The following is an 18,396-nucleotide window of genomic DNA, read 5'->3' as shown; positions in this document are numbered from 1 at the left end:
AAAGATACTTCCTTATGTTCCATCGTAAACACTTCAATATTTTATTTTTCTGAGCGTTGATTCACACTGGGTTATGTCCACTCACAATTATATAGACCAGAGATGTAACAAAAGATCCCCCACGGTGAATGTAAATGGGTAGTTGCGCCTTTCATCTCTTCAAAGGTGGAGGGAGACACACTGGATGAAATGAAATGAAAATCGCTTATTGTCACAAGTAGGCTTCAATGAAGTTACTGTGAAAAGCCTCTAGTCGCCACATTCCGGTGCCTGTCCGGGGAGGCTGGTACGGGAATCAAACCGTGCTGCTGGCCTGCTTGGTCTGCTTTATAAGCCAGCGATTTAGCCTCGTGAGCTAAACCACATTTGATATAAATGGGTAAACTACTAGACCCACAATAAGGTGAACATGCAAAGTAGCAGTTAGGGCCAAAGTCACTGAATACAAAAAGCACAAATCATCTTGAAGAACACGCCGTTTTGCTTCACTTCTGACTTGAATTGTCTGACTTGACTTAAAAACATGTCTAACCATTCCCGCAGCATTCCTGGCCTCTGAATGTTGGCAAAATCTATTGCAGCTTTCTCTTCAAAAATGTGGCTGCCTGCATAGAATTCAATTTTAAAACACCTTCCTTGGCAGCTTATATCCCAGTGACTGCCCTTTATCTCTTGTGGCTTATAGTGTGAAAGCAGGGATTTTCAATCTTGGGAGTGTGGTATTTTTGTTACATTGCTGAGACAGGTCAAGGTATTATTGTTTTTAGCTGTTTTTGTTACAGTCTATGTGGAAATAGCATCATAGTTAATTAATCAGCATCTTAGTTATCCATTGCCTCAGGCTGCATTTTTCTCCGTGTATGAACACACTATACATTAAAAAGTGCCATTTAAAAAGTAGCTCTTTTTGCAATTATTTTCCATGGACGAGACAACGAATCCGGGAATGTGATAGGTAGAGTGGAATTTTAACTCACCCAAAACCCATTCTCTTACAGAGTTAAGATCAGGCCCATAGTATTTATCTTCTTCTCTCCTCCATCTCCTCTTAAAAAGGGTCATTAATTTTATTTATGTTCTTCAAAAATAGTGATAAAAAACCCCCCATTCTTGACTGTCTTTCTCCACTTCAAAGGTTCATGCAAAATTGTTTCCCTTTTATTTCCAGTATTCCCAGGAAAAACTGAACCTTTGTCTCCCACTTTCTCTCTTACTCCCAAGTTTTTGAAGATCTCCATCCGGTCAACTTTGTGTGATTTTCGCAGGGAAGGCTCGTTTCCCGTGATGATCCCAGCTAGGGCCTTCCGCTCGCCTGCCATTTGCTCTCCATTTATTTTATCGGAGTGGGAAGTCATTTGTTGACAAGTTGACAGTAGGCAGCCCCAAGCCCTAACATCTCTCTGCCTGCAAAACCTGCTATACTCGTCAAATGGAGTGTGTTAACCCTGAGAAACACCGGACTGGTAATGAGAGGTCACAACTCAACGGAATCTGCCCAGTATCACAGACCTTGGAAACAAATCAATAATGGTGGCTCAACCCCATAGTAAACAGATCCATTTCCCCAATTAAAAATCCCACTTATACATACCTTTTCAGCTCTGTGTAGATAGGCAGTACTTCTGGATGACAGACAAAGGCAAAAGCCAGGATAGGAACGGTATATGCAGTCTGTGAACAAGAGAGGTGGAATATTGAGTTTGTTTGACACAATGAAAGTGGGATATTGATATAGATAAGAGTCCAATCCACAGCTCCAGTTACTTAGTTACTCTTTCTCAATTGAGGAGATAAGCGGGAAGCTTTTAAGAATTGGTTTTGAGATTTCCGCCACCATTCCCATTTCTGGGAATTTTACTGCTGCAGCATAAGGGTAGCCAGCCCACGTGCACCGCACCCACCCTTGCCAGCTTTATTGCAGCTCGAACTATCGCATGGTTGGGCCCCCTCCATTAGCACACATGGCTTCTTAGAGGAGTTGCGAACCAAGCGGGAACGAGAGAAAACAGCCACTGGAACTCTTTAATTGACAAGACATTTGCTTTGAAATAGAAAAAAAATTCCGCTGCAGGATTCTCCATCGGCGAGATTCTCCGCTTCGCCGGCAGCACACCCACACCAGCGGGTTTCCCAACGCCGTGGGGTGGCCACAATGGGAAACCCCATTGGCTGGCTGCGGGAACGGAGAATCCCGCTGCCGACGTGGACGTGCCGCACTGGGAAATGGGGCTGGCGGGACAGAGTATCCTGCCCCTGTTATTTCAGTTTCAGTGGTCTCCTGTTGCTTTGAAATCCAAACCCATTATGAATGCTTGGCTGATGAACCACTTAACTTAGCAGTTGTACACTCAGTTTGACTGACAGTTTTATGAGTTTATAAAAGGCTTATCTGTCTTTGATGTGGTTTATAAATAGACGTTTGTTTCCATTTACAACAGAAGCTCGAGGGGATTATTTTGCAGTATGAAGTATGTTTCAGTGGCAGCTCTATTTAGATTGCTGGATGTTTCCTTTTTCCATATCCATTTCAAAGACTTCCAACTGCTATTGCATGGCTCCTGAGGTCTGTCCATAGTGAACACTATGAATGCCTAAGGAAGATAAATGGAGGCATGTAGGGGGCAAGTAGTTGGGTGGGGAGGGGAGGGGTGAAGGCTTCAGGGCCTGACTGTCACGACTAGGTCGATGTATCAGTAAAGAGAGGGGGCATTCTCGCTTGCTAGCGCTGCCATCTGTTGAAGCCAAAGACTTGCCTCTGGAGTCAACAGGGAGTGGCTCCATCCCACCTAGCCTCCCCAGAACACAAACATGGTGGGCAGGGGCTTCCTTAACGGAGACAAGTTTGCAAAGTAGAGATCTTTCCCAGCTCTTGGCGCCTGTCTTCTTGACGAAAATTCAGGACACAACCTTAAATCATTTTCCTTATTGACTCTGCTGATTCTTTACCTGAGAATTCATGGTAAACAGTCGGGGGGAGCACTGGTCCTCGGTCACTTTGTGAGTGTCGCTGTTGTTGCAGCTGGTAGTATTCTCGTAAATGACACTGTCCAGAAAGGAACTGTTTGCATGAATGTTAGTAAATGGGCAGGGAATCTGGAACTTCTTGTAGATCACCTAAAATATCCAAATAAAGATCAAAATTACTATTGGCAATATGAACATCCAAACACTTGGAGGAGTTGAATTGAATTGTTCTCTACCATTTTAAGAGTATCTGATTAAAATATATCTGTTTGTTTGATTTAAGTTATTCATACATGTGAGGGAGGAATGTGATACGACTCTGTTCAAAATTCGAACAACAATATCAAACCTATCAGGATATAATTGAAACTTCCCGCTGGGGTCTGACCACAATGTTCTATTCAGCACTGAAAGACCAATTTTCTCTGACGCAGCCAATGTTTTCTCCAGGATAGTCAAGATGATCTCAGCTCCTCCTCTTTTCCTGCCTGCAATCTTTAAACAAATTGCTTGCTCAAATCTGCAAATTGAGACATCACCAGAAGCCCTGAACGGACTTAAACTGACTGGCAGCTCTTGCAAGTCCAGTAGCGCCAGAAGAGAGTTGTGGGCATTGCTGGGACTGCAAGGAAGCCCACAGTGATGGGTCATACACACCAGAGACTGATAAGTCTCAGGGTGTTTGGGCAGGGAGGGATCGGGCACCTGAGGGAAGGGGACAGGGTTGGACGGCCAGGCACAGGGGGACAAAGGGGTGTACGAACTTGGAGGGATTGCTCCCAATGTTCAGAGGGAACCCCTCCAATGTGGCACATTGGTGAGCACTGCTGCCTCACAGAGCCAGGGACCCGGGTTTGCCAGGGACCCAGGTTGGTCAGCCGTGGGTGACTGCCTGCGTGGAGTTTACACTTTCTCCCCGTGTGTGCGTGGGTTTCCTCCGGTTGCACCGGTTTCCTCCCACAGTCCAAAGATGTGAGGTTAGGTGGATTGGACATGCTAAATTGCCCCTTAGTGTCCAAAGATATGCAGGCTAGGTAGGGTTATGTGGATAGGGGTGTGGAGTGGGCCTACATGGGGTGCTCTTTCGGAGGATCGGTGAAAATCCAATGGGCTGAATGGCCTCCTTCTGCACTGTAGGGATTCTATTGTTCTATGATTCTATATCGCCCCTCCTCCTTTATTACCTGAAAACACGGCCGTACCACACTTCTCGCAACCACTCAACGTCGCACAACAACACAAGAAATTGGGGCACGGCTCTACGAGTCTGCTCCACCATTCAATATGATCTTGGCCGATCCTGAGCTGCAACTCCATTTTCCTACCTGCTCCCCATATCTTTTGATGCCCAGAGAGACCAAAGACCTGTTTGTCCCAGCCTTAAACATATTCATTGATGGTACAGGATTCCCTGGGTTGGAGAATTCCAAAGATTCACAATCCTTTGAGTGAAGTATTTTACAACCAATAAAGAGTTTTTACAATGAAATCACTGTTGTAAAGTAGGAAAGGTGGCAGCCAATTCGCGCACAGCAAACTCCCACAACAGCAGTATAATAATGACAAGACAATATTATTTTTGCTGATGGAGATGCAGAGTTACATGATGGCCAGGCAACCAGGGATAACTCCCCTGTTTTTCTTTAAATAGTGCCATGGGGCATGTGGAACAGGCTTTATGACTTGGTTCAGCATCACATCTGAAAATCAGCACTCCTTCAGTACTGGAGCATCTGTCGTGCTCAAGTTCTGGAGCGGGATAAGGAGTCTCGGGACTCTATGCTATCAACTGAGCCAGAGCTGACACAAAATGATGAGCATGATGAAAACTGGCAGGTTTTTTTTTAAACAACAACTAACCTTATAATGGCTACTGAAGCTTTCAAGACTGACTTCAATAGATTTTTGTAGAACATAGAACATACGGTGAGAAGGAGGCCATTCGGCCCATTGAGTCTGCACCGACCCACTTAAGCCCTCACTTCCACCTTATCCCCATAACCCAATAACCCCTCCTAACCTTTTTGGTCACTAAGGGCAATTTATCATGGCCAATCCACCTAACCTGCACGTCTTTGGACTGTGGGAGGAAACCGGAGCACCCGGAGGAAACCCACACAGACACGGAGAGAACGTGCAAACTCCACACAGACAGTGACCCAGAAGATAGGGTAGATAATGGGAGAACTCTTTCTGCTTAGTAAAGGGGTCAATAACCAGGGGCACAGATTAAAGGTAAGGGACAGGGTATTTAGAGGGGATGTGAGGAAAATCTTTTTCACCCAGAGGGTGGTGGGAGTCTGGAACTCGCTGCCTGAAAGGTGGGAACCCTCACAACATTTAAGAAGCATTTAGATGAGCACTTGAAACACCATAGCGTACACGGCTACGGACCAAGAGCTGGGAAATGGGATTAGGTGTTTGATGGCCGGTGGGCCGACGGGTCTCTTTCTGTGCTGTAAAACTCTATGGGCGTGATCCAATGACACGCTGCTCCTGAAAAGCAGCTTGCTGCGGCGCAGCGTGGCCAATAGAAGCCAGGGGACCACGCAACGTGGTGGCTGAATTGCGCCCTGTGACTCTATGATTCTATCAAGAGAATATGAAAATGAAAATCGCTTATTGTCACGAGTAGGCTTCAATGAAGTTACTGTGAAAAGCCCCTAGTCGCCACATTCCGGCGCCTATCCGGGGAGGCTGGTCCGGGAATCGAACCGTGCTGCTGGCCTGGTCCAGTGAGCTAAACCAGCCCCTCCAGAATATGGAAAAAAGGCACAAAATGGTTATGGATCAGAATGGCCTAACCCTGTCCCAAATCTCAATCACTGTGTGTTGTCCGATTATTATTGGTTGTAGAATAAAATTCTGCTGTTTGCAGAGCGTTTTCACAAAGAATCGTCTATAGACGGATCTACCTTGACTCCCATCTACCAAGCTAGTGATATTAGTGTACTTACCACAATGAGGAAGAAAACCATGCAGCTGAGAGAGAAACCACTGGTGTATCCCAGGTAGCCTACAATTAAAAGTTGCATAGAAAACATTATTCCTTGACTGTTCCAAAAATATCCAGTAGAATTCCTACTGATTCGCGTAAGATACAGGAAACGGGATAATGGGAGTTGGGGAATTTTGTTCTCCCAAATTGTTACATTAGCTAAAAATAAATGAATGGCCATATTATGTGCACTTGAACAGCCTTCCCAGTCGTCCTTGGTCCTCTGTTTGAAAATGGCTGGCCACAGACTGCCTGTGAGCAGCTATTTCGTGACTCTGTAGATAGCTCCTCTTCGGAGTATAAATGGGTTTTGCTGTAATGCAAATAATTCCCATTAGGGTTCGATCCAGTTTTAGGATCGAAGTATAAAAACCATGGTCACTGAAGAAATAAAAAAAATCTTCTTGAGAAATATAGCAGGCCAACAATCAGCAAGAATGAAGGATTCAATACTAATCCATGGATCAGTTGCAGTTCTCTGATGTATAAAGCTTGACGTTTACAATAAAACTTCAGCCAAAGCATTTGCAAGGGGCTCAATCACTCGAGGGGAATTTTTTTAAATTTGCAATTTAACACAAGGGCTCTATTTCTTGATCCTTCAGCTTGGGTAAAGAAAGCTGGATTGGCAAATGTCATAGAGCTTATTCCCCCAGTTTTCTTTGAGTCTGCGGAAACAACTAGATTTAAGGACTGTTTTTACAGAGGGATATTAGTTGTGGATCAATTCACCACCTTATTCGCGCCACTTAACCAGTGAACCAAAAAATTATATTTTAAGGCTGATTCTCAACCAAACCATTTTTTTGTGGGAAGCAGGGCGAACCAAATTCGTTCATGGGATGTAGGCACCACTGGGAATGGGCAGCATGGAGGGCAGCACGGTGGCGCAGTGGTTAGCCCTGTGGCCTCACAGCGCCGAGGTCCCAGGTTCGATCCCGGCTCTGGGTCACTGTCCGTGTGGAGTTTGCACATTCTCCCCGTGCTTGCGTGGGTTTTGCCCCGACAACCCAAAAGATGTGCAGTTTAGGTGGATTGGCCACGCTAAATTGCCCTTTAATTGGAAAAAAATAATAATTGGACATTCTAAATTAAAAAAAAAGGAATGGGCGGCATGGTAGCACGGTGGTTAGCACTGTTGCTTCACAGATCCAGGGACCCGGGTTCGATTCCCGGCTTGGGTCACTGCCTGTACAGAGTCTGCATGTTCTCCCTGTTTCTGCGTGGGTTTCCTCCGGGTATTCCGATTTCCTCCCACAGGCTCCGAAAGACGTGCTTATTAGGTGAATTGGACGTTCTGAATTCTCCCTTTGTGTAACTGAGCAGGCACCGGAATGTGGCAACTAGGGAATTTTCACAGTGTTAATGTAAGCCTACTTGTGACAATAATAACGATTATTATTGAGGCCAGCGTTTGTTGCCCATCCCTAATTGCCCTTGAACTGAGTGAGTCACATTGCTGTGGGTCTGGAGTCACATGTAGGCCAGATCCGATAAGAATGGCAGATTCCCATTAGCGAGCTGGATGGGGTTTTACAACAATGGTTTCATGGAATCATTAGATTAGTAATTCCATCTGCCATGATGGGACTTGAACCCGGACCCCCAAAACAGTACCCTGAATCTCTGGATTATTAGTCCGCTGACAATATCACTACATTGCCACCTCCCCCTTGAATTCATAGCGATTAATTCTCTACTCAATTTACACTGTCACCTTGCCCTTGCCAAAGGCTTGGAGTGACCCAGAAAACAGGCCTCCATGGCTTTCCCCTGGGGAATAGATAGGAAAATCAAAAATAAGCAGCTCTTGTCCAATCAGAACAGAGTTCTTGAATGAAAATGAGCAGTGCCTGTGCTGTGAAAGCCCCGCACGCTCAGTCGTGTTAAAAGAAGTCCTTAAGTCCACTTGCTTTCTCAGGAACACAAAGAGAACAATGGCGGGGGTGCAGGGGTGGTAGGGGAAGGAGCTTTGTGACCTTTTTAAATCCAGCTTGATTTTATCCAACTTGAAGAGCGAAGGAACCGAGTGATGAGCGGCTTGCCATCAAGGATGTGGAGAACACTGAAAGACGTGGTAGGTCAAGCAATATTTATCGCGAGGCACCAACTTCGGGTCCTTGTAGGCTATAGAAGGCACGGGAGACTGGAGGAGGAAAGGGGCTTCCACAATATTGAAGCCCTGGGAATGAACGAGTTCAAGTGAGAGATTCCCGTCAATTAATTGCTTCAAAAGGAACAAACTAGTTCCCGTATCTAGATGTTCAAAGCACTGGACAGCTGCACTAACATGCACTTTTGTAGAGTTAGGGGAGTGGGGGTAGGGGCCTAGAACTACAGCAGCCACTAATTAAATGCTGTTGTTCATGTTAGTTCGGTCTGCTACTAACTATGCTGTGGAAAGCAGAACAAGCATTGCCCTTCATTCGATTCAGATTAAAAATCATTTGAAGTAACACCCAGATGACAAAACACAACTTGATTTTCTTTTTAAATGACTTAATAAAAGGCTCCAGAAACCTTGAGAGGATTATTGAAAAAAAAAAAATCACTGTGACCTATTTCTTTGGTCCATCTCATTATTAGGAATTTAGGTTGAACCTTATTCAATCTTTCAAATTTCTGCAGTACATCAATAATTAACAAGCATTCAGTCTGACAGACAAAGGTCGGACTGTTCATTGTGATGCAATTACACCTCCTTTGGGTGGTTAAGAATTCTCTTTTCAAATTAGATGCAAGTACTTTGAAGTTAGCAGCCAGCGCAGCTAACATCACTTTTCACCAGCACTTCGGGAAGGATTCTCAGGGTGTGTTTAGGTGGGCTGGGGGCCGGGGTGGGCCATTGCAGAACAATTTGATGTCCCATTGCATTGGTGCAGACCTAACAAATTTGCTGTCTCACTCGTTTGCACAAGACCCGAAGGGGTAGAGGGTTACTTAAGATGATAGATTTAGGGGCGGCGCGGTGGTGCAGTGGTTAGCACTGCTGCATATGGTGCTGAGGACCCGGATTCAACCCCAGTCCTGGGTCACTGCCCGTGTGGAGTTTGCACATTTACCCCGTGTCTGCATGGGTTTCACACCTACAACCCAAAGGTGGATTGGCCACGGTAAATTGTCCCTTAATTGGAAAAAAAATAATTGTCACTAAATTTTAAAAAAGATGATAGATATAGATGAAAGATGGGAGGAGGCAGGAGTGGAGTGTAAACACCAGCACAGACTGGATGGGCTGAATGGCTGGTTTCTGTGCTGTTTGTCCAATGTAATCCTGTGGTCTCCAGGAGATTTTGGACTGGTTTCTGATTTTATTTGCGATGTTTCTGGGTCCTGGCTACAGTGAGCCTGTGGTGTTACATATTGTTTACAGCTGTAGACCTGTTAGTCAATCTGATCATTTACTTAGATATCTGTCAATTCATTCTGAATTAGATTCCTGGGGGTTTCCTCCCACAGTCTAAAGATGTGCAGGTTACGTGGGGTTATAGGGGGAGTGAGCCTGGGTAGGATCCTCTTTCAGAGGTTCGGTGCAGACTCGATGGGCCAAATGGCCTCCTTCTGAACTGTAGTAATTCTATGAGGCAGCTCTCTTTTTACCTCTCTGCACATATGTGTTATTCTTTGTCTAAGAACAGCGCTTGGCTAGCAATTATGTATCTCTCCAGACTAAGTAATATCTTTCTAGGGTTGACAAGTATGTGATGCCCCATTGTGTTCTACAGGGTCGCTCCTTCCAAGATTTATTTTCTGCCAGTTTAGGATTTTCCCACACAAGGAACTTTTTCCAACGGAGAAAGTGATATAATGCATTCAAACGTTTGCTGAGTAGACTGAGATTTCAATGTATAGCAGTCTTTAGGCTATGAATAAATTGGCCACACTATTGAATGCCAAAAAAAAAGTAACACATGTTACTTTGATTGACAGAAATCTGCTTTGAAATGGAAATGAACACAAATGCACCTAAAAAGGAAGTGCATTTGGTGTTTCAGTTTCAATGCACTGCATTGTTGATGTTTCCCCAGGGGCTATTATGAATGTTTGGTTTAATTTCAAAAGGAACAAATTCACTTATCTCAGCAGGAAACAGTATTCATATTTTGTTAGGTTATTACCAGGTTACCTGTTTTCGATGCTTAGGTAGCTAAATGTTTATTTTTGCAACAGGTTGACCACTTGAGGGGAATTATATTTTTTGAATGGGTTTTATGCAAGACAGTTTTTTATCAGTATGGAGTGACTTTGAACATGAAAGCTCTATTAGATTGCTGTTTTTAAAAAATATATCTCTTTCAAAGCTATCATGAGGTCTGCCCATTGTGCATATTGGGAGAGTGGGTATGGAGAATACATCGAGGATATGGGGACATAGCTCCTACACTCTTCTGATGCAGCCTGGGAATTTAGCAATCCCTAAACCTGCCCATTCTAATCTCAAGTAGACAGAAATATGGCAGGTAAGGCAAAGGTGACAAACGCAGGTATCCGAACTTAGGAAATGGTCTGACTTGCATTTCTTAAGCTGGACATAGAAATCCAGCCCAGTGTTGTAGTTTGTAACCTTTTATCAGAACCTGCTGAATATTTCCTGTTTATAGTTTAATTTCCAGCAACTGCAGTATTCTGCTCTTGTATAGCTGTTTAATTTCCTAAACAATATAATATAATCAGAGAATCCCTAAAGTGCAGAAGGAGGCTATTTGGCCCATCGAGTCTGCACTGATCCTAACTAGGCCCAATCCCCCACCCTATCCCAATAACCGTACCTAACCTGCACAGCTTTGGACATAAAGGGACAATTTTACCACAGCCAATCCATCTAACCTGCACATCTTTGGACTGTGGGAGGAAACCGGCGCATGTGGAGGAAACCCAAGCAGACACGGAGGGAACGTGCAAACTTCTCACAGAGAGTTACCCCAGGCCGGAATGGAATCCGAATCCTGGGTGCCCTGAGGCAGCAGCGCTAACCAGTGTGCCATCATGTCCGATAATTATCTCCAGTGGAAATGTTTTTCAAATTTCTACCTCTATCTAGTATCTCAATGTGATGCATTCATTGATAGCAATGAAGGCTGATTCTGTTAGATTATTTCACAGAAATGTTACACACACAAGATTCTGTTCCTGTGACTAACCGAGTTGTTTCATTAGCGCCAGTGGCAAAACGACAGAGAAGGTTGCCATGATCACCAGGTAGTTTCCATTCATATACCACTCTCTGAAAGAAGAGATAAAATTAAAATTAAAATGAACGTTTGCACAGATACACATGTGAGAAACCGTCAGAAATGATCAGCCAAGTGCACATTTGGTTTTTGAACAAAGAATGCAGCAAATAAACAGTTTGAAAAATTTGAAAAGTGAAGAGATAGCAAGTCTTTTGGGAGGGCCACTATTTATCAGGACTTGGCTGCCAGTGAAGTAAAACTCTGATTAACTCAGCAATCATATGGGGAAATGCGATTGTAGTAATCCACGGGAGGCAGGAGTTCCGTCACCACACCAATATTTATTTACAATAACGATATTACAGGAGCAGCTACAAACAGTGCTGCTCGCAGTCCAGTCAACTTAAGACTGGCTCACAAAGCCTACACAGGTGATTATATGGGCCCCCTCAATGAGCTACCATTGAGGGAGCTCATACTCCAATTTGCCAACCAATAAAGCCAATTGGAGTTCATTACAGCGATGTTCATCTTAACCGTGACAATGCAATTAAGGGCGATGAGTAATAAATGCTGGTCTTGTCAGCCAGCAACATTTACGCCCCAAGAATGAATTTTTAAAAACTACGGCCAGGATTTTACGGACTTGCCATGGCGGAGTCCTCCACGGCGAGCCATTCAAACCTCCGTTGACCTCGGCCAGTCCGGAAGCTCCTGCCAGCCGGAGAGACCAGAATATCCTGCCCTTATCACATCACCAGCAGACTGACACACAGCCTCTCCCAAGATTAACTGTCCCAACTGCCATGTTCCCTGCTATGGTCGGGCTGGATCTGGACTAAATTCCATACATTCCTTTGATAAACTGGACTCATAAATCTACTTCATAACCATCAAATCGCTTTCTAAGTTAGTTCAGTATGGTTTCCGTTTTCTATCCATTTTCAGTGGAAGTGTGATCAGCACTTGGGTTGGATTATAATACCTTTCATAACTTTAAGACATCTCAAAGTGCTTTACAGCCAATGAAGTACTTCTGAAGTGTAGTCACTGTTGTAATGTAGAAAGCAATTTGCACAAAACAAGTTCCCACAAACACCATAGAACATAGAACATAGAACAGTACAGCACAGAACAGGCCCTTCGGCCCTCAATGTTGTGCCGAGCCATGATCACCCCTCTCAAACCCATGTATCCACCCTATACCCGTAACCCAACAACCCTCCCCCTTAACCTTACTTTTATTAGGACACTACGGGCAATTTAGCATGGCCAATCCACCTAACCCGCACATCTTTGGACTGTGGGAGGAAACCGGAGCACCCGGAGGAAACCCACGCACACAGGGGGAGGACGTGCAGACTCCACACAGACAGTGACCCAGCCGGGAATCGAACCTGGGACCCTGGAGCTGTGAAGCATTTATGCTAACCACCATGCTACCCTGCTGCCCCAATGACATTATTGACCAGGTAATCTGTTTTAGGCATATGGTTGAGGGATAAATATTGGCAAATGCATTACTCTTCCTCAAATAGTGCCAGAAATACTTTCTCTCCACTTGAGAAGCCAGCCTGGGCTTTATGTCTCATTCATAAGATGACGTCTTCAACAGTACAGCACTCCCTCAGTGATACACTTGAGGTGTCAGTCTAGATTAGGTATTTAAGTCCCCAGAGTAGGACTTGAACCAATAAATTGCTAATTGAGAGGCAAAGGGCTTTATCATTGATCCACAGACGTCACCTAGATTTGAAAAACCACTGATTAATTCTGAAATCAGTTGACATGAGACAGCTATTCACGTCTTTTTGGATGGATTAGGTAAAATGGATTGAATAACCTTTTTCTCACCTGTATTTACTTTGCAATTTTATGAAAGCGAAATGTGAAATTTTCCTGCATAAAATCGCTTGAAGTTTTCATCTCAACAGTGGTCTCAGACGTAGCACACTCACTGCTGAGTGAGGATGGTGAGTCCATTCCCACTGCAATGGATTGATACTGGGCTGACAGACCAGTACAGGACTGCCGTCTTGTGCCTCGATTGAGTTGAAAGGCCCTGGGTTCAAGTCCCGCTGTTGGCCATAGGAAGGGGTGTTCATGATGCAGTTAGACAGGTTGTTATCCAAACCTTCCAATGCTGTTCATCATCCTCCAAGGGAGAAGAGTGGGAAGATATGCATAAACAACCAAATGCTCAGGGAGCCTGGCACTGTCTGAGTTGCCACCTTTCAGATGAATGGAGAGAACCTGGATCATCCCACATTGCGGACTGGGGAAGAAAATGAAGCACTCAGAATATCTAATATCTTAGAAACAAACAGCAAATGAATGTTTTTGTTCGTAAGGTACCTATTTATCAAAGAGTAATAAAACTAATAAATCCTAAAAGGCTGCTTTCATGACGTCTGTGGTTTTCTAGCCATCAGTGACAAACTTAGCAACCAGCCATAGTTAACTGTACTTTAAAATAAATAAGTAATCACGAGAGTAACTTGGGGTTGGTCCTTTACGTCTCCTAGCAACGAGATCAAAACAGCATAATTGGAGGTTTGAGCCTCACCAGGCCGAAAGAAACCTCGTGAAAGAGGAAAAAAACAAATGGCATTGGGAAGGAAAATATAAATTATAGCAGAGGCAATAATTGCATATATAATAAATAATTATCTTGCTTCAAAGCGAGGTGACTCTTTAGTTCAGTCCAGATTGTGTAAACCAAACATGGCTGGCAGCAACATTATCAGCAGCAGTCCAATTTGTATGTCAGTTCAGTACTTGTCTAAAATTAATATTTACTTTTAACATTTGCAATTTATTTTTATTACTCACCTGATATGTTGTTTGAACAGAATTACTGATGATGGTAGATGCAATATCAATTATATCCTGCTTGAGGCATTGAACAAACTCACATGGGAAATATTTGGTTGATTGGGTGTTAACCAGGTCAACGCACCCTAGGGACAACAATTGTAGCCCATAGTCTACCTCTGTGTGTTTTCATTGGGTGGGGTTATTTATTCTTCCTGGGAAAAGGATGGGTTTGGAGTTTGTACTTCGCTATCCAAGAATTCCTGTTGAAAAGAGAAAGTGTATGTGTGTGCGCTTGTTTATGTGTACAGACCTGGGGCGGGATTCTCCCCTACCCGGCGTGACGGAGGGTCCCGGCGTAGGGGAGTGGCGCCAACCACTCAGGGGTCGGGCCTCCCCAATGGTGGGGAATTCTCCCCACCTTTGGGGGCCAGCCCCGCGCCGGAGCGGTTGGCACCAGAAGACTGGCGCAAAAAACCGGCGCCCCCGGCAGCGGGGCTGGCCGAAAGGCTTTCGCCGGCCGTCGGCGCATGCGCCGGCAGTGACGTCAGCGGCAACTGGCCGCTGACGTCACTGCCGGCGCATGCGCGATGTGGGGTTCTCTTCCGCTTCCGCCATGGCGGAGGCCGTGGCGGCCGCGGAGGAGAAATAGTGCACCCAGGGCACTGGCCCGGAGTCTGAGCGGGGGGCCCTGATCGCGGTCCAGGCCACCGTGGGGGCACCCCCCGGGGTTCGATTGCCCCCTGGCCCCCCCCCCCCCCCCAGGACCCCGGGGCCCACTCGTGCCGCTGATCCCGTCATTCAGAGGTGGTTCAAACCTCGGCGGCGGGAGAGGCCTCCCAGCGGCGGGACTTTGGCCCACCGGGCCGGAGAATCACCGCAGGGGCCTCTCCGATCGGAGTGGCGAGATTCCCGCCACCGCCACTTCCCGGGTGGCAGAGAATCTCTGCCACGGCGGGGGCGGGATTTTCGGCGGCCCCAGGCGATTCTCCGACCCTGCTGGGGGTCGGAGAATTTCGCCCCAGGTTAGGACAGGATCTGGCTTGACTGTGTTGGCACGTCTCACCCAACATCAAAGAGCCAGCTAACACTCCTGTGAAAAATAGCCATTTGCTTAAGGCACCACGGTAGCATTGTGGATAGCACAACCGCTTCACACCTCCAGGGTCCCGGGTTCGATTCTGGCTTGGGTCACTGTTTGTGCGGAGTCTGCACATCCTCCCCGTGTCTGCGTGGGTTTCCTCCGGGTGCTCCGGTTTCCTCCCACAGTCACAACGATGTGCAGGTTAGGTGGATTGGCCATGATAAATTGCCCTTAGTGTCCAAAATTGCCCTTAGTGTTGGGTGGGGTTACTGGGCTATGGGGATAGGGATGAGGTGTTGACCTTGGGTAGGGTGCTCTTTCCAAGAGCCGGTGCAGACCCGATGGGCCGAATGGCCTCCTTCTGCACTGTAAATTCTATGAAAACCAGAAATAAACTGGCAAACATCATGTAGCACCTTTTAAGGAACGTGGAAAGAAGCTGGAATGGGATATTTAAAAAATCCGATTTGAGATTCATTTTTGAACTTGTCAGGTTAGAAATTTTTCAGGAGTCCAAAAGGTACAATGCTGACAAACCTGGCAGCAGGGTAGCCCATGCACTGGGCCTGCCACTACACTGCTTGGGGCCAGTTCTGAGGCCGGGCAGGTGACTGCCTAAAGTAGGCATTAGGCTTTTTGTGTATACTAATTATGGTCTAATGCCTGTGTAAGGAATCCTCTGGGTAGCTTGCTTCCCAATGAGGATAGCAGATGTCGGCAGAATGGTGACTCCTCGACTAACAATATCAAAGCAAATTGACTGGCGATTCATCTTGTGCCTCTTTGTCAAAAAAGCAGCAATCGCTGCGATTCAAAGAAATTAATTAATCTGGTGAAAGACTTTGAAGATATTTTGATATTGAATGACGCTAATGCTAGTACTGTCTGTAATAAGCAGCACTCTCAGAGAGCTCGAGGGCTGGGGTCAGCTCTGGTTGTGATCTTACAGCTGAGCAGCCAGTTATTTTCCATCAAACACCGTCTGAATGAGCCCTCTCAGAGGCCAGCAGCCATCCCCGAGTGCCAGGTTCTAGTGGTCCTGGATCTGGCCTCACAGCTCAAATGGACTGCATGGTTTCACTTCCAGCTTTGTTCACCCAAGCCTGCCTGGTTCCTGCTACCAATGACTTATTAGCGGTAAGTCACACAACACAGATGTCACAGTGTGTAACTTCATTGGATTTTACAGCAAACATTAATTGTCCAGCATCAAAGTTTAATTAAAAATAATTCTGTAAAGACTGATCCAAATGCTTGAGTACCATTTTCCACAATTTGCTTCCTGTCTGTTGCTCATTTCTGCTCTTTATCTTTGTATCTCAAGGAGAGGCCATTTTCTCCCTGGCATCATACCGGGTCACTGAGGCACATCAAAAATGAAGTCACACATGCTTCTCTGTATGTATTCCCTGGTGTCAGGCTCCCTGCCCACTCCCGATAACCTTTCATCCCTTTGCTAACCAAGAATCTATCTAGTTCAGCCTTGGAAATATTCAAAGATTCTGCTTCCACTGCGTATTGAGGAAGAGAGTTCCAAAGACTGTTTCCCGACGGCGTGAGGTGGTATTGATGGGAAATCCCATTGACAAGTGGCGGGAAGGTAGAATTCCACCTCCATCAAACAGTACACGGTAGCACAGTGGCCTCACCGCTCCAGGGTCCGAGATTCGATTCCCCGCTGGGTCACTGTCTGTGCGGAGTTTGCACTTTCTCCCTGTGTCTGCGTGGGTTTCCTCTGGGTGCTCCGATGTCCTCCCACAGTACAGTCCAAAGATGTGCAGGTTAGGTGGATTGACCACGCTAAATTGCCCATAGTGACCAAAAAGATTGGGAGGGGTTACTGGGTTATGGGGATAGGGTGGAGGTGTGGGCTTAGGTAGGGTGCTCGTTCCAAGGGCCGGTGCAGACTCGATGGGCCGAATGGCCTCCTTCTGCACTGTAAATTCTATGGTTCAACGACTACACCGGGCCAGATTCAAGCTCTGCCCCACTGGACCATTTTTGAGTGGGTTAAAATCTTGCCCATTCTGTTCAATGCCGAGGAGGGCTGTGCTTTCTTATTCAGGCAAGGTAAAAGGCCAAGATTCCTGGTACAGGCCGGCTTGGAAAGAGCAAAAGGGAAGAGGAAGCAGGTGAGCGAATAGTGATGAGGTGATGTCAAGTTTGGATTTTAAGTTGGAGTATATACAAACCCACAGCTCAAAAGATAAATTAAAGCTGACCTTCACTTTTCTGTGTTGCCAACAGAACTCAGCACCTAGATGTAGAAGCATGTGAACCACAGTCCCAGATATGTAGCAATCTCTGGAATTTACAAGATAGAGGCTAGCCATTCAACCCAACCAGTCTGTGTCGGCATTTTGACCGTATAACCTCCGGATGAATGCAGAATGCTGCGATAATAGGGCAGCTGGCCAGTCATGAACATACAAACATATGAATTAGGACCAGGAGTAGACCACTTGGCCCCTGGAGTCTGCTCTGCCATTGAAGAAGGTCATGGCTGATCTGGTTGCAATTTCAACTTCACATTCCCACCTTCACCCCCTTGCTTAGCAAGGATCTATCCAGCTTTGCCTTAAAAATATTGACAGACACTGCTTCCACTCCCTATTAAGGGACAAAGTTCCAGAGACTCACAACCCTCTGAGGGAAACAATTCTCCTAATCTCTGTTTAAAATGACTGACCCTGATTTTTACAGACCAACCCCTGGTTCTAGGTAGTTAAATTTATCTCTGCCTGCCTTCGAATTTTATAAAAGTACCTTCACTGGTACTGGACTGTCGTAAAAATCCAACAGATCACTCACATCGGGACGGATCCTTTGGTCCCCAGCCGTGTGTTTCTTGGCGGTGCACCGTTTGGTGGAGGTGGAATTCTCTCTTCCCGCTGCTTGTTAATGGGATCGCCCATCGAAAGCACCCCACGCCGCTGGGAAACCCACTGCCGGGGGTGCATTGCCGGTGGGAAAGGTGAATCGCAATGACCGGAGAATTCCGGCCATTATTTATGGAATGCAACCCGGGGTCTTTACCTGTCCTGGTTGTATGAGACCCCAGCCCCAAAACAATATGCTTGAATCTTAGCTGCCCTCTGAAGTGGTCCAACAAGCCACACAGTTGTATCGAATCACCGCAGAGGTTCAAGACAGATATCCACCACTATCCTCTGGGGGCAAAGAGGGATAGGCAATAAATGCCGACCTTGCCAGCAATGCCTACGCCTCGAGGTTGAATTTTTAAGCAGCCGTATTGGCAGCGAACAATGCACAGCGACAGCATGCTGAGGGTCATTGTGCCCGTTCTCTGCGTTTTTTTGAAAGTGATAGAGCCATTATGTAACATTCCGGAGGTAAAGCAC

The 18,396-nt window shown here is 45.9% G+C and overlaps 1 protein-coding gene across 3 annotated transcripts in view; it reads right to left on the bottom strand.

Moving 5' to 3' along the window:
* LOC119973863 (sodium-coupled neutral amino acid transporter 3-like) overlaps positions 1–18,396 on the bottom strand; it is a 133,218-nt gene that overhangs the window by 35,593 nt on the left and 79,229 nt on the right. For all 3 annotated transcript variants that reach the window (XM_038812355.1, XM_038812354.1, XM_038812353.1), the window contains exons 8-11: positions 11,104–11,186; positions 5,922–5,980; positions 2,947–3,114; positions 1,592–1,671 (exon numbers count right to left, since the gene is read on the bottom strand). In XM_038812355.1, the coding sequence (XP_038668283.1) occupies positions 1,592–1,671; positions 2,947–3,114; positions 5,922–5,980; positions 11,104–11,186 (390 nt within the window). The remainder of the gene's footprint in view (positions 1–1,591; positions 1,672–2,946; positions 3,115–5,921; positions 5,981–11,103; positions 11,187–18,396) is intronic.

This window comes from Scyliorhinus canicula, chromosome 11 (assembly GCF_902713615.1).
Source record: "Scyliorhinus canicula chromosome 11, sScyCan1.1, whole genome shotgun sequence".
Classification (NCBI taxonomy): domain Eukaryota; kingdom Metazoa; phylum Chordata; class Chondrichthyes; order Carcharhiniformes; family Scyliorhinidae; genus Scyliorhinus; species Scyliorhinus canicula.
This window is presented reverse-complemented; position numbering and strand designations above follow the sequence as displayed.